Genomic DNA, 14,119 nt, shown 5'->3' on the forward strand with positions numbered 1-14,119 from the left:
CCCTGTGTGTGTGTGTGTGTGTGTGTGTGTGTGTGTGTGTGTGTGAAACAGTTGTCACAACAGCACATAGAGGGCAACCACAGACATAATAACCCAATGTTACTAACGGGCCCAGAGAACATCCAAAAATAGCACCATGGCATGAAACCAGGCCGCCAGAACTGTCTCTCTCATGATCCCATGTCACACTTGGGAATTCCCTCTATCTGTTGGCACATTCAGAGGTTTTAGTCACCCTAGTGGCCCCAGGGAAGAGGCAGAATGCATTATTATTACAAAGAAGTGGAGGCAGGGGAGGAGAGAGAAACAGCTTCGGGGTGTTTGTTGATAATGGCAATGGTCTGCCAAGGCTGACCACACCAAAAGTGAGGAAACCCTCAAGAGCAGAATCCATAGGCCTTGTGTCTGTGTAAATAGAAATCAGACACAGGACAGATGGCTCTGCACAGATCCCAGCCTAAGAGGACCAACCTCAGGAGCCCAGTATAGACCCCACAGGAATGATGTGACTGAAGTCTGAAGGTAAAGAGGCTCCCTAACTCCAGCAGGGAGAAGAGTAAGAGGAGACTGTCTCTGTTGTGTGAATTGGCCCATAATGTAGCAGGCTTCTTCCAGCCAGAGTGGAGAGAGAGAGAGAGGATCCTGTTGTCCTATGGAGGGGAGAGGGAGGAGGAGGCGATGCTAGCCTGGGAAATCTGTTCTACAAGCCCATTGAAGAGGAAGAGCCAGGAGCCAAGCATCCAATTAACCTGACATCGTTTGCAGCCCAAATATCTGAGGATATAAGAAGAGAATTTAATATGTGGAGGCTTGGGAGAAAAGTGACTAAGAATGGAAAACAGCCCCGGTTTATTTAAAAAAAAAAAATAGGTCAGGCCCAACAAATCCAGGCGACGCTTTCTCAGCGGTTACTGATCCAGGAGACAGAGGGAGTGCCGTGTGGGAGCAGAGTGGTTTTGATTTGAGGCAGGCATTGCTGTTGTGCCACAAAGAGACAGCCAGAGGCTGACAGGAAGCCCAGGGACACCGTGTTCAGCATCACTACCACCTTCCAGCTGCATCATAAGGGGTTCTAGTGAGTCAGTCAGGGACTGGTCCAGGCCACACAGCCCAAACGTGATGGAACCCATCCAGGCTCCAAGCACCTGCTGCAGAACTAATGTGCTTTCTAGAACCTTCAGCTGTCTCCCTCCCAGGGAGTGTGTGGCCTGTTCTGGAGTTGTGTCAGTTTCAGTAGCACCGAGGGAAGTACTTAGTTTCCCTGTTGAGGGCCATGTAGGAGCTCGGAGGGGCTGAGGAAGGCAGTTCATCCTGAGCATCATCACCTGAGAACTTGACAGACTTGAAGACTGTGGGGCTCATCCCATGAGTTCTGCTTCCACGAATGGGGGAGGGGGGGACTTGAGAGGGTCTTCAGGGCTGGCATCTAGAAACTAAGCTAATTCACAGTCCAGACTCACTCCCTCAGAACCATGCTAATTAACCTCTTGGGAAAAGAGCATTCCCAGCCAGGAATTCAGTGCCTGGGGACATCCTACCCTCTTCCTCCAAGACTGGTCCTTCCATTTTAGCGAATCAAAGGCTTACAGACATCACAAAGAACTCTTCTTAGCTTATCAGCCCAGTTGACCATGGTTTTCCCCCTGCCCCAGGTGAGAGTCACCGTTCTATGACATGCCAAGTGGGGAAGTCCCCACAGGGGCCAGCAATTCTCAGACCAGACAGTACATCAGAATTCCCTGGGAGCTTTCTGATCATAGACTGCTGAGTCCCACTGTAGATTCGGAGGCAGTGATATCTTGAGCTGCCCAAGAGTTTATACTTCTTATAGGCCCCCAGTGGAGGCTGACACTGGTGGCCTGGTGACCCACGCTCTGAGCACAGCTGCCCTTTGCCCTTGTATCCCCTTAAACCCAACTTGTTTAGCGCTGAGCAGAGAGCAGCGTGCAGTGTGACAACTTGAAAGAAGTGGCTGAGAGTGTCTGACTCCGTGGTCACAGAACAGAGTGTGAAGAGGGGTGACAAGGTGAGGGACTGTGCTCCTACCTCCAGGCATAGGGAGAACAACTCAGGGTGGCTGTGCCTAGAAAGTCCATTTAGTGGGACCAAGAGACAGGCTGCAGGCGACCAATCTTGAAAATCGGTGGCGGGTGTGAGGAAGCGGCAGTAACAGGCAAAGCTAGTGTTACCTGAACGCTGACAACCACAGCCACTGCCTGGACTCAGGTTTCTGGCAGTGAGTGAGACCAACCTACCAAAAAACTGCTTCCCTCCAAGCTCACAGACCACAAAGTTTCCACACTGTCAGGAAACATGGGTGTAGAACAGCTCGGGGGAAGAATGCACTCTGCCCCCCCACCCCCGGCGGTCTTGCAAGCTCCCTATTTCCGGTATGATCTTAGGAACTTAGGAGCAGTCCAGAAACCCTCCATGAGAATGCTCTCCCTCTGTGCAGAACTCGGGTACCCCTAAAATGATGACAGTTGGCACTAATGGCTAACTCTTTATGCGGTCACCAACGACTCAGCCGCAGCTTAGATCACAGCCTCAGAAGTGTGTAAAGAACAGTGTAGAGGGTCTAGGGATGATTTTGGTGGCAGGACCAGGTGAGGGGATGGAAAAGGATGGCAACTGAAAGGGGAGACTGGAGGAGGCCAGCCCCCCCCCCCACAACTTGCCTGTAGGGTCTTGTCTCCTATACTATACTTCTTTCCTTCGGTGGCAACCACACCCTACGCAGGCTGTCTGGGATGTGATGTTAGAAGCTCTCTTGGCATTTGGAGAATAAAGCAGGAGCAGGCTCCTTTAGTGGGACTCTGTTTGCAGGGAATGTTTGAAAGCTTGGGCTAAGGGCCAAGAGAAGTCATTTATAGCCCAAGAGACTCAGGTCGGCTTTGACTTGCCGGATGCAGAAGAGACGGGCAGTTCCATGTCCTGTAGCCTACTTTCCTCTTCCTGTGCTCATCCCGTGATTGCCTTTGTCCCCTATCCACACTGTTCTTGCTTCTGACCCTAGACAGATTGCTGTCCTATGTGGATCTCAGTTTCTCCACCTGTACCCTGAAACTTGCTGTGGTTTCTCTTTAAACCCAGAAACCTGGGAGACATGTCTCCCTGGCTCCTCCGAAGCATGTTCCCAGAGCAGCTCACTGATTCTCACCCTGCTTTTGCACTGAGTGCTGGGCCTTCTTCCTGGGTTAGCCTGCCCTGGTCTAGGCGGCAGCTGGGTTAGACTTGGCATGGCCGGACTGGATCAAGCTTGCTGTGGTGTCTGCAATGATGCCATGGACTCTGGCATTGTTTCCAGTTACTGGTTTACTGCCTGGCTCTGGACTCTTGCCAATAAGTCTAGAGCCTGAGAGCTTTCTTCTTCTTCTTCTTCTTCTTCTTCTTCTTCTTATTCTTCTTCTTCTTCTTCTTCTTCTTCTTCTTCTTCTTCTTCTTCTTCTTCTTCTTCTTCTTCTTCTTCTTCTCCTCCTCCTCCTCCTCCTCCTCCTCCTCCTCCTCCTCCTCCTCCTCCTCCTCCTCCTCCTCCTCCTCCTCCTCCTCCTTTCCTCCTCCTCCTCCTCCTCCTCCTCCTCCTCCTCCTCCTTCTTCTGGTGTGTGTATCTCAGCACCTTGTCAAGTTGTTACACCTTCACTGAACAATGTTTGCAAAATGCTTAGCAGGGCGGGCCCCCGATTAGAACTCACCATCATCCTCCAATCACCTGCTAGCCTTTCTAGGTAGAGATAGGGTTAGTTGAAAGGCTCCCATCCTATCCTACCCGAGGAAGCCCTGCCCTGCATGGAAGGACCCATTCAAAAACCTTGTCTCCAGAAATCATCTTTTTAGCCTTGGCAGACTATGGGAATGGTTTCAGTACATTGGAATCATAAGCTGTGTGGAGAGAGTACCAGGAAACAATGGTACCCTGAGCATCTTCCAGGAGACAGAAATAAGCATTGCACAGTGCTTGAAATGCCCTAGGACCCCAGCCATGGGCAGGACCAGATGACGGCCACTGTTCAGAGGCACTGTCCATGATCTCGACAGCTGTTCTGAATAGACATGGTCAGGACCAAGGGTAGATTGGGCTCCATCCCTACTGGAATACTGTACAAGGAAGGAACTTAGGTTGGGAGTTACATTGGAGTTTAATGGCCAAGGCTGTGGGAGACAAAGATACTGAAGTTGGGGATTAGTTGGGCTCTATACCCCAGTGAACCCTCAAACCCTCCTGATTTCTCAGCCATAAATAGTTGAAAGGATGTTCTGGGGCCTCTTTGAGCCTCCTTCCTAGGGAGGAGTTGGGCCTGCTGACCTTACAGAAATGACTTTGAGGACCAATGGCCTATGTTCCTCCATGTTTCTCGAGTCACATGGGCAAGCAGCTGAGCCTGCTACTTGACCAAGTTCCCGGAGCAAACCCTAATGTGTGGCTGAACCATCTTTTGAGACTGGGTGCCTGCATTCCCCACCATGGACTCCTCTGGCTCTAATTTCTTTCTGAGCACGTGCACAGCAGTTCAGCAAACTGGCTGTGGAAGGCAAAGCGAAGCTCCTTACTGCCCACTCTCCCTCAGTCTCCCGGGAGAAGACACACAGACCTCTCTGTCCACACACAGAATGCAGACCTTCTCAAAGGACTGTTCTTTGTCTCCCCGACTGGCTTTTAAGTGCATTGCTTCCCCTGACTCACGAATCCCTTTGTCTCAGGAATACAGAGGCAGCATGTGACAGACGCTTGGCTGTTGAGGAAAGGGACTCAGTGAGCCTCATGAAACAGAGGACCTTGACCAGGAGCAATGGATTCTTGAGCAAGCTGGGAATTGTTTCCTCTATACCTGTATTTAACCATGGTCAATATAGGGGACAACTGGATGTATAGGAACCCCCTTGAGCTTGGGGGCTGACTCTAGGCTGCTCTCTGAACTCACTATCATTCTGGGTAGATGGAGGCACTGGCCAGGTCGCAGGAAGGAAGGTTTGACTCTAGAGTCCCCTCCTTGAAGCCAACGCCTGGGTCTCATGTCCCCAGAAGAAGGGCTGTCTGAAAACACATCTTCTCTCCCCACTGCCTCTCCAGGTCCATGCCTGTTCCTCTGGGTCTCCTGAGCCCAATCAGGTCCTCAAAGGGTGGTAACTGTGACTTTTTTCCTACATGCATGCCCCCATCCTTTCCCCGTGCTCTCTTCCATGCAAGCCCTTCCTTTGCTCTGTCCTTCCAAGGGCTCCCAGGACAGAGTCTCAGCCTCAGTTTCCCTCCATGGAATTGCATTTCATATTCATCTATTATATTACCCTCAGCTACTCACAGAAGTGTCTGCCAGAAGGAATTAATTATTCACGACCCAGTTGATACCCAGTGACAACCGCCGCCAGTTCTAGTACCTTCCTCCAGCCTCCTCTCTCCATGCGCCAGGTTTCAATTAAGACACAAGCACACATTCCATTCTCCCGTGTGCCCTCCTTGGTCAACAGTTTATCGTGCTCATAGGCTTGTGGTCTTAAACACTGTGCCTACACTTTTAAGGGCGGGATAGCATTCTATGCTAAGATGCTCACTATTTTTTGTAATCAGTTTTGCTTTGTGAAGCATCTATTGATTCTTGCTTTGGTCATCATGAAACTCAGAGAGCTACCTACTTAGGATGATAAATAGCTCTCTCCTGGTGTTAAGTTTAAGGAAAGCAGTTGTGGGTTAAAGGATTTGTGCTTTTTTAACACGCTCAATGAATTTTTACCAAACTGCTTTCTAAAAAAATCTTGACTTAATTACGTTTCCACAGGACACATACAAAATGCCCCCTACATTCCCTTCCCCTGTCTTTCAAATTCTTACCCCTTCAATTCTTTCAAATGCAGAGACTGATCATTTTGAGGGAGAAGATGCGGGTTTGTTCTATTTTGAATTCAGCCGATCTCTATCGGATCCCAGCATTTAAACTGTGTGTTAATTTGCTGTTGGTCTTTATTTGTGCCATAAACTTCTTCCCCATAAAGCTGGGACATTCGTCTCCTTCTTACTGGTTTGACAGAGCTCTCTTCGGAAGCACACATTAACCTTTCCTTGCGACATATGTCAGGGTGTGCCTTTTAGTCTTGTAGAAGGTGTTTATTGAGTGGAACCTCCTTCATATCTGCTTGCTTGACATCTTTTCTTACATGGCTCAATGGCATTTCAAACTCCACATATCCAAATTGAGATTCATTATTTCCCCCAGCCCAGCCTGCTCTCCCTGCTGACTTGCTTATTTCTGTTAATGTCACCACTATTTTCCTACTCATCCAGGCTTGAAATGTGGACAGCATCTCGGTTTCTAGCTTCTGTCTCTTCCCCCATGTTCCGCCAGTTGCCAACCCTATAGGTTCTATTTCTGTGCCTCACTGGCACAGAACACCCCAGAGGTTTAGATATTCATTATTTCTTAACTGGACTTTGAAAATAGCCTCCTCAGTTCCGCCATGGACACCCTTTTCTTCCTTGTTATCACTGTACTCTATGATCATATTCAGTCTACAAATGCGGTGTTCAAACATGGGGACGTGGGACCCTGCATACATGGGGTGTGACTTGTTGCCTAGTCTATTTAAATCCAACCCCTTAGCCTGAGCATAACCTTTTCTCAGTGTGCTCTTCCGAGACCTCAACATCCTCTCCCCCATCAAGTTCACTACCTACCCCCACCCCCTGTCCTTTTTGCTCAAACCACCCCCTTCCTCTTGGGATTCAGACCTGTCACCTGTATCTTTCAAAACCCATTGACAAAGCTCCCTGCTCGTGGCGTAGCCAACTCTGCTTGGGTTTCTCGACTCCCACTCGGAGGGAATTCACCTCTTTTGTGTTTGAGCCTTTTTTTGTAGAGTGTGCTTTATCGAAGCCTCTGGGGAGGGCGCTAAAGGTCTCAGAGTCTCGAAAGCAGAATCTCTGGGTGACGCCCTCCCCCAGGTACATTTCTTCTACACAGTGCCTCATAGCAGCAGGCATCCAGCAGTTGTCTCTAGAATTCAAAGCAACTCTCTTGTAACTTAATGCTCGGGAATTCAAGGCCATGGTGAGAAGGGCATACCTGTCTATCAGTGGGCAGAACACAAGTCTACGTTGCAGAAGACTGAGCTGGGCTGATGGGTGGCCTTTGGGGATACGCGCCAGCCACAATCACCTCTTTGTCCTCACGACTTGTAGCTATTTAATTCAGTGCCCTTCCCTCGTCCTTGGTCAAGTCGTCATTCAGCCCATCGCTTTGTGCAGTGTGTGACACATAGAAGTTACTTCCCAAGTTGACAGTGAGAAGTGAAAGCTAGAGAGTCCCAAGGAAAACAAGTCCTTGCACTCGGAGCTGAATGAGAGCTGAAAGGCTCTGGAAGCCCCATGACCTTGACACACAAGTGCCTGGACCGGCTGAGAGTTTTTCTCTCCTTAATGTATTTAAATGGAGTCAATGCTGGGGTCAGCTGTGTGCACAGCTGTCTTCGGCTCTGGAGGTGACTCTGCAGCCGGCACGGGAGTGTGCAATTGACACGATCTATTTTTAGCCTTCCAGAGACCGTGACCAACATCCCAAGCAGAGGGTGGGCACACCTGCAGCATTCCAATGAGGCAGCCTGGCCTCTCATCGACCCGAGGGCCTGTGATGCTAGACTGGGAAGTCTGCTGTTTGCTAAAGGTGGAGGCCCAGAGGCACCACGCCAATGGGATGCACCCCTTGCCCCACACAGCTCATTCCTGTCTAGTCTCAGGCACAGGACAGCCTTGAGGCTCTGCCTCATGTAGGAGTGGGGGGGTGTCACTTGTATTTCTCCATCTGCTCTGTTCCAGGGGTCACTTTTCCCCTCGACTGTAAGTCTGAGCTGACCCAGCTCACAGAGAGACACATTAAGACAAGAAATATATTTTTTTTCTATGTGATCTAGATGGTAGAGATAATACTAGCAGCCATAGTGAAGCTCTCATTGTGTATACACCATGACTGATGTCTGGTTCTAGTGCTAAGAGAAACTGGCGCGTTGTCTGTTCTTTCAGATAGGTTCTCTCTCTCTCTCTCTCTCTCTCTCTCTCTCTATCTATCTATCTATCTATCTATCTATCTATCTATCTATCTCCTTCCCTCTCTCTTTCTTTCTCCTCCTCTCTCTCTTTCTTGTGTATGTGTGTGTGCACGTGTGCATGCACACACATGGAGCTCCTGTGCCTGTACTTGCACATACAAATGTTCATACATTTATAGGTCAGAGGTCAACCTCATGTCATTCCCTGGGAGACATGTTTCTTGTTTGAGGTTTCTCTCTAGGTGCTGGGTTTCACCCATTATGCGACTGTCTAGTCAGTGAGCCCAGGAATCCGCCTGTCTCCACCTCCCCAGTGATAGGATTATGCCTGAAATTTTACATTCATAAATGTAATGTAAAACGGATGCTTCCCCTGAAGGCCCTTTATATCCTGAGCCATCTCACCTGCTCCTTGGGAAGTTGTATTAGGTTCTAGATTTATTGAGTAGGGGACAGAGAAGTACTGGGGATGGTATAACTTCCTAAAAAAAAAAAAAATCACACATCCATGAGTCAGTACTGAATCCCAACTGAAGAAAACCACCCTTTGGCAAAACCCACTCGGGTATTTGTCTTGGTCTTGCTTTGAGGTCTCTTCCGTCTGACATCTGAGTGTACACGTCCTAGAGACAGGAAGTTCTCTGGTGATGCTGTGCTTCGTTTGGGTGACCTCTGACCTCCATCTCCCTCCTCCCTTAGCCTGAGGAGTGAAAACCAAGTAGCCGCGGTTGAGTCATAGCCATCAGGATGAAGACCCAGGGAAGCAGTAGTTGACAGTGCACAGGAAAGAAGGAGGTCAGCCAATGTGGGGGCTTGTGGTGCTGAAGTTCAAGGTCAAATGGGAGTCAGAACTTGGAGGTCGAGGCAACAGCCCTGTCATAGTAGGAGACAGGAGACCCATATTTGAGGGTAGCAAGTCTGATTGCAGCTTGGTATAATGTGGTGGGTAAGATAAACTCAGGGGCTCCATTTCCGAAGCTCATTCCTATCCTTGAGATGTGATGTGATTTAATGAACATCTATTACATGCCCAACATGCCCAGTCCTTTTCCAGGTTCTCTAAAAAAAATTCCAATTTGTCTAATTTGCAAGTATGTGATATTTAGTTCTCTAAGGCACAGAGTGGAGTGGTGAATTACATCACCTGACATTTTGTAACTAATGTAGTGGCCATTTTTCCACTACTATAAGAAAATACCCGAGGCTGGTGCTTAACAAAACAACAACAAAAAAGATTTCTTTAGTGTGTGGTTCTGAAGGTCCAAGAGCATTGTGTTACAGCAGGTGTGTGTCAGGGTAGGGGTGGCAGATTTATGCCTCTAATCCCGGCTTTGGGAAGCAAAGGCAGGTGGATCTCTGAGTTCAAGGCCAGCCTGGTCTACAGGAATTCCTGGACAGCCAGGGCTACACTGAGAAACCTGCCTTGAAAAACCAGAGAGAGGGAGAGGGAGACAGGTACAGAGACAGAGACAGACAGAGACAGAGAGGGGGAAAGCCTTGCTCTTCATAAAGGTTAATTACTTTCCTGTATATGTCCTCCATGACCTGGCCACTCGACCTCTTAAAGATTCCTCTGCCCCTCACCTCACTACAATGTAGAGCAGACCTTAACTATGAGAGTCCTTCATGTATAAACCATACTAAAACCACAGTTCCACCTCCCACCTTCTTTACATTTCCACCTTCCATTTGCTGAATGTTCCTTCCGATCCTGCTAAAGGATGATATTGTTTCCCCCATTTGACAGGTTTGGAAACGGAGACCCAGATCAGTTTAGACTGCTCAGTTTGTAAGATCTGGAAGTGAGGTCAATCCGGTCTGTTTGGAGCATCAGTAGGTTGCTGTCAGCTATGTGGTCGAAAAGTCATTGCCAGTTAGTGCTGGGTGTAAGAAGATCAGAAATCTCGGAAGCAGGACTAATGTGGGCACCTTCTCTTCCTTCAGGTGAGCAGTGCCCCTCCTCAGCCCCCTCAGCCTGTCATCCCAGCCAAGCCTGTGCAATGTGTCCACCACGTGTCCACACAGCCCAGCTGCCCAGGACGGGGCAAGATGTCCAAGCTGCTGAATCCCGAGGAGATGACATCAAGAGACTACTATTTTGACTCATATGCTCACTTTGGGATCCACGAGGTAATGTACCCAGGCTGGGGACCAGTGGGACGGGTGTAATTTTGTTCTTGTTTACAGAGGCGGCAGAGCTTATATGCCACCTTAAAGTGCCCCTGAACACTCACCCTCTCTCCACCCATTGGGACAGTCATGGCTAAGACAGTGCCTGGAGCAAGTGAGTAGGCAGAAGCGGGTGTTTGTGTAGCCCATCTATTATCCCAACACTTAAGAGCTGAGGTGAGCTCAGAGAACTGCAGAGAGTTTGAAACCAGCCTGGGCTACATTGTGGGTTCCTGGTCTGACTACAAACTGAAAATAAATGTATGGCGACAAGTGTTGGGGGAAGGGGCGGGGAGCAACCAACGGATGCTTCTGGTTGTTTGTTTTGACCTTCCTGCCCCATTTTTATCACTAACCACCAGCCCCAGACACCGGAGAAGCCTGCACATCACTTAAGCTGATAAGAGTTGAAGTCCTTGAAGCCAGTGCAGCCTCCTGGAGGTCATGATGCCTGTTAATTTGTCCACGGGGCATCTCCAAGGGAAGACCCGAGGCTGAGACCTTATAGACAAGGCCTGCCTCTGACACTCCTATCCCATCCTTTGGAAGTTCTCAGGTGAACGTCCATCCCCTTCCCAACATTGAAGTCTTGTAGCAGCCCCAGAACAGAAGCAAGTCCCATGCCACACCTCATTATTCAATTCCCCAACATTGTCCCAAACTGCCCCCCCCCAAGCAGTCAGTGTTGTCTGATGCTGGGTATAGTTCTAGTCATGGCATGCATATCTGTTTTACTCCATCCTGTGGACCCTGGGAAGAAGACATCCCCGCCATCCGTAAGCGGAAGAGAGGAGTGAGGTGAGGAAGATGCTCACCGGCTCTCGCTGTGATGATGTCTCTGCAAACCAGCTCCTGTGGCTCCCTGGCGATGAGATGGTGCTGGAAAGTCTGCTTCCATCCAAACAAATTGCCAGGCAGCTGCCGGGGAGGTTTTTTTTTTAATATCAGTAGTCAGCGGTTTTTAGGTTGTGACATGTTTACCGTGTACTGGGTGTCGTTCCAAGCATTTTGGATCATTGGCTCGTTTATTCCTCAGCTTACCCCTACGCTGTCACCGCTACTGTGTACCCAGGTGACCCAAGGTCCTAAAACAGCCCAGTTCTTGCCCTAACCGTGGTTTTGCATAAGACTAGAAACCAGTGAAGACAACTAGAAATTCAACCTTCTCAGGTTGGCTCAGGGATTTCATCTGTAACTGCCCCATCACACGGTGCCTTTCTTCGATCAGGGGCTCAGTCCTACCTAGACCAGGGAGGTCAGAGATCTTCTGTGATGTCTCCTGCATATGTGGTGAGCCCAGACCTGTGGGGAAGACTGAGGATTAGTGCTCTTTTCCAAGGGTCCTGGTTCTGGAAGGGGCAGATGCTTGCTCAGGAATGCATGTGCTTCCTTGCAGCACCTTTGTCCTGGTTTCCCCTCCACCATTAATCCATGTGAAGGTGGTGTAGACTTTATGCAGTAGAAGAGACTCCTGAAAGTGTTCAGCCCAGAGCAGACTCTAAAAAGCCTGTAGCTCTGTGTCCTCACCTTGGCTGGCACTTGCTGTTACTATACTGTTGTTGTAAAGAGACACCATGACCAGGGAAACTTCTAGAAGAAAGCATTTATCTGGGGACTTACTGACAGTTTCCGAGGGTTAGTCCATGGATCATCATGGCAGGAAGCAGACAGGCATGGTGCTGGACCGGTAGCTGATATTTCACATCTAATTAAAAACTTGCTGAGAGAGGGAGGGAGGGAAGGAGGGAGGGAGAGAAACCATGAGACTGGGCCTGGCATGAGCTTCCAATGACATATCTCCTCCAACAAGGCCACATTTCCTAAATCTTCCTAAAGACTCCACCAACTGGAAACCAAACATTCTAATAAGAGTCTATGGGCCGTTCTCTTTCAAACCACCACACTTGGAAACTATATCCAAGATCCGAATGGCTGACCTGCCTGAAGCTCTCCCTTTAGAAACTAGCCCCAGGCACGCTGAGGACAGCTTTCCCTGTATCACCATACTATCTCTAATTATTTCAGGACTTGATATCTCTGGCTATGACCCGGGACTTGCACATTTGTCAAGGCTGTGTGTGTGTGTGTGTATGTGTGCGTGTGTGTATTTTTAAACAGGGCTTCACTATATAGCCATGTTGGCCTTGAACTTGTGGTAGCCCTCATGACCCATTCTCCCAACTGGGATTGCAGTGCTGCCAAAACCTGGCTCTGCCTGGCTTTGTTAATCATCTGCAGATCTGTCCACTTGTCACATGTGGGTGTGCGAGATTGGCCTGACCATGTTTGGGAGAGACAGCCAACTGGATACTAGACCAGGTACCTGAGTCAGGTGTTTCAGCAGAAAACCTACACTTTTATGTGCCACGGAACCAACTAAAAGGGTCCGCAAGTCACAGATAACAACTCTACTCCACACAGCCTTAACAACCTTCTCATGGGCTTTTGCACCTCTATCTTTAGTCCCTCCCGTTGTTTCCTTAGGCCATCTTCAGACCCTGATCAGGTAACATACCAGTCTTTTAATGCCAGTGTGACTAGCAGGTGGCATTTACCTCTGTGATTGGCCTCTATCCCCCTCTCTTCCCTTGAGTCAGCAAATATGAAGGGTGACAGGACCAGCGTGCTGTTTGCAGAGAGGCCTATCCCCTGTGACTTAGCAGCCGAGATCTGTTCATCGCCAGAAGGCTCACTGAAATGCTTTTCCTGGATATTCTAGGCAGAGCCTCCAGATCCCCAGAGTGAAGAAGCCGGCTGTGTAGTAGTCCACTGATCATCAGCAGGGTATAAGACAGTGGCAGTCAGAGAGTATAGCTGAATCACAGTGTGGGTGGATGGACAGAGCATGGTCACTCTGTAAATAGAGACAGGACGGGTGGCAGGAAGAGGGATACTCAAGAGACGATCAATCCTTGACCTTTCTGTTCTTTCCATCCACGGTTTTACTTAGAGAGGACTTAAGAAGACAGGGCCAGGAGAAGGTGACCCAGAACTTCCAACAAAACCCAGAGTGAGAGCTGTGAGGCCTTCAGAAAGGGAGGACACCCTCCAGGTCACCAAGAATCAGCTCAAAATCTCAGCATCTGTTTGTGGGTCAGAGGTGGGCCTGGAACAGCAGCCTGGAATAGGGTCCCTTTCTGGGTATTTTCCTGGGTCTCTGTCCAGATACCAACTTTATAAGATGTGAAAGGAGGTGAATCATCAGAGTTTCTGGGAGCTTCAGGAGGACTACTACTCAACGATTCCTTCTTGGGTCTCCTGTGCTGAGCTATACTGATCTTTCCTTTGGGCTTTGGGGCAACCTGAAGCTGATCTGGACGCAAACTTCTTATGACTCTCAGCTATCTTTCAAGTAGACTTTAAAAGCAGACTCGGTTTGTAATGAGCCAGGTGACCTTTACACACTACAGTATCCTCATTAATAACTTAGCGTGCCAGTGGTTCCAGAAGACATTACTGGGAGGATTCAATTGCCTATGATCCAGATGTGCCCCCAGATGCCATGAGTCCCCTGACTGCATCTTTCTCTTCCTTCTACTGTAGGAAATGCTGAAGGATGAGGTGAGGACGCTCACGTACCGAAACTCCATGTACCATAATAAGCACGTGTTCAAGGACAAAGTGGTTCTGGATGTTGGGAGTGGCACAGGAATCCTTTCCATGTTTGCTGCCAAAGCAGGGGCCAAGAAGGTGTTTGGGGTAAGCATGTCACTCTCCCTTGTGTTGTCCTCTGCAGAGTAGTCCCTGCCTCTAACTTTCAAATCTGGACCTTCCTAAAAAGACCCACCTTGATCTACCACCTTTTTAAAAAAATTTTTGTAGGGTTCTGGGATGGAACCCAGAGCCTTGTGCGTCTTAGAGAAGTGTTGTACCACCAAACCACCTCCCTAGCCTCAGTCCAATCTCTCTTGCTAGAGG

The 14,119-nt window shown here is 49.1% G+C and overlaps 1 protein-coding gene across 2 annotated transcripts in view; it reads left to right on the top strand.

Moving 5' to 3' along the window:
* Nucleotides 1–14,119, top strand: part of PRMT8 (protein arginine methyltransferase 8) — a gene marked incomplete at both ends in the record, with an annotated part of 77,519 nt that overhangs the window by 26,285 nt on the left and 37,115 nt on the right. The window contains 2 exons of one of the 2 annotated variants that reach the window (XM_080914700.1): nucleotides 9,962–10,162; nucleotides 13,745–13,900. In XM_080914700.1, coding sequence (XP_080770826.1) covers nucleotides 9,962–10,162; nucleotides 13,745–13,900 — 357 coding nt within the window. The remainder of the gene's footprint in view (nucleotides 1–9,961; nucleotides 10,163–13,744; nucleotides 13,901–14,119) is intronic. The other variant, XM_080914701.1, reaches the window with a different exon arrangement.

This window comes from Micromys minutus (assembly GCF_963924665.1).
Source record: "Micromys minutus genome assembly, chromosome: 3".
NCBI lineage: Eukaryota > Metazoa > Chordata > Mammalia > Rodentia > Muridae > Micromys > Micromys minutus.